This window comes from Penaeus monodon, chromosome 20, assembly GCF_015228065.2.
Source record: "Penaeus monodon isolate SGIC_2016 chromosome 20, NSTDA_Pmon_1, whole genome shotgun sequence".
Lineage (NCBI taxonomy): Eukaryota > Metazoa > Arthropoda > Malacostraca > Decapoda > Penaeidae > Penaeus > Penaeus monodon.
In genome coordinates, this window is record NC_051405.1 from 9,465,945 (window position 1) to 9,467,266 (window position 1,322).

General features: G+C 41.3%; 1 protein-coding gene across 1 annotated transcript in view; it reads right to left on the reverse strand.

The window, feature by feature from the left end:
* Positions 1-6: 6 nt before the first annotated feature.
* Positions 7-1,322, reverse strand: part of LOC119585612 — a 141,956-nt gene continuing 140,640 nt past the window's right edge. The window contains exon 6 of the mRNA XM_037934282.1: positions 7-1,084. Within this exon, the coding sequence (XP_037790210.1) occupies positions 475-1,084 (610 nt within the window). The 3' untranslated portion in view covers positions 7-474. The remainder of the gene's footprint in view (positions 1,085-1,322) is intronic.

Genomic DNA, 1,322 nt, shown 5'->3' on the forward strand with positions numbered 1-1,322 from the left:
TATCTAGAAATAATTTCCTGCTCTGCAGAATTGGAGTCTTTTCGTAACAAGTAACATTCAGAGTCTTAAGACCTTACATTGAAGAAAACACTAATTCTACAGTTTAATGTTTATAAATCGCATGTTAAGGCATGCACTTTGTTCCACTCTTATTAGATAGTGGACAACAGATTATTATAATTTCTATACTGAATAAGGTAATATTAATTTCTAACATTATTGTAAACAATTCTATATTTTTCTAATACAATAATTTCAGAGAAAAAAAGGAAGGTAAAAGAGATGTGGGGGGAGTTTAAATGTCTGTATATATGACACAGAACGTATGAATTTTTTAAATATAAGTTTATTTTCATTAAAAAAATCGTTTATGACGATAAAAAAGCTGAACATATTGTACTACTAACAACAGAGTAATCTTGTAAGAGTAAACAGAAAATAAAAATACAAAACAAATCAACAGAGCACTAAGTCTCAGAGGGCATGTAAGGAGGGTCTTGTGAAGAACTTGGCGGCCCTGGAAGCCGGCGTTTCACCAGGCCAGAGCCATACGTACGAAGGGACGCGTCTCTCCTTCTTGAGACCCGAAGGCTTCTTGAATAACACGGTTATACCCTTATCTTCCCTCGGCTCTGGTTTGCTGGCGCTAAGAGGGGATCTGCTGGGTCGAGGCGGGAGGGTGGGTTTCTGGAGAGCGAGGGAAGATCCCCTCAGAGCTGTTGGGGGAGGGAACACATAGCTTGAAGCGGAGATCGTCCCGTCAGCAACGGTGTCCGAAAGCCGGGGGAACCTGGGAGCTTCGACGACCTCGATGGCACCTTCCGCTACACTATGACTAAATTTCTCAGCACCTTTCGGAAACGCGGCGGATTCTTCTAAAGGGCTTTGGTTGCTGCGGGTGAGCTCCTCGAAGCCAACTATTCTCTTGGGGTCTCTAGGATTTGTTTCCTTCTTAGAGGTTTCGGGGGATTTCTTCAGGGGAAGAAAAGGAGAGGCGTCTAGGGAGGGAATATCCTCAAGGAACACGCGGACAGGCCTTGGAGTCGCGATGGGAATGCGGGTCGTCGCAAGAATCAGGTGGTCTCTGCATGGAAAAAAGAGACACAAGATATATTGATACCCATGTGAATATCTTAATATACTACGCAACAACACACTCAACAATACACTTACGCGAACATACACATTTTCACACACATACTAAACTCAGAACTAATCTCTACTACAGGCAAAAGCGTCAACATAAACATGGATTATTGATATTGAATCAAAAAGTCATTATTTTCAAATCATATATATATGCAATTGAATGTTACTTCAAG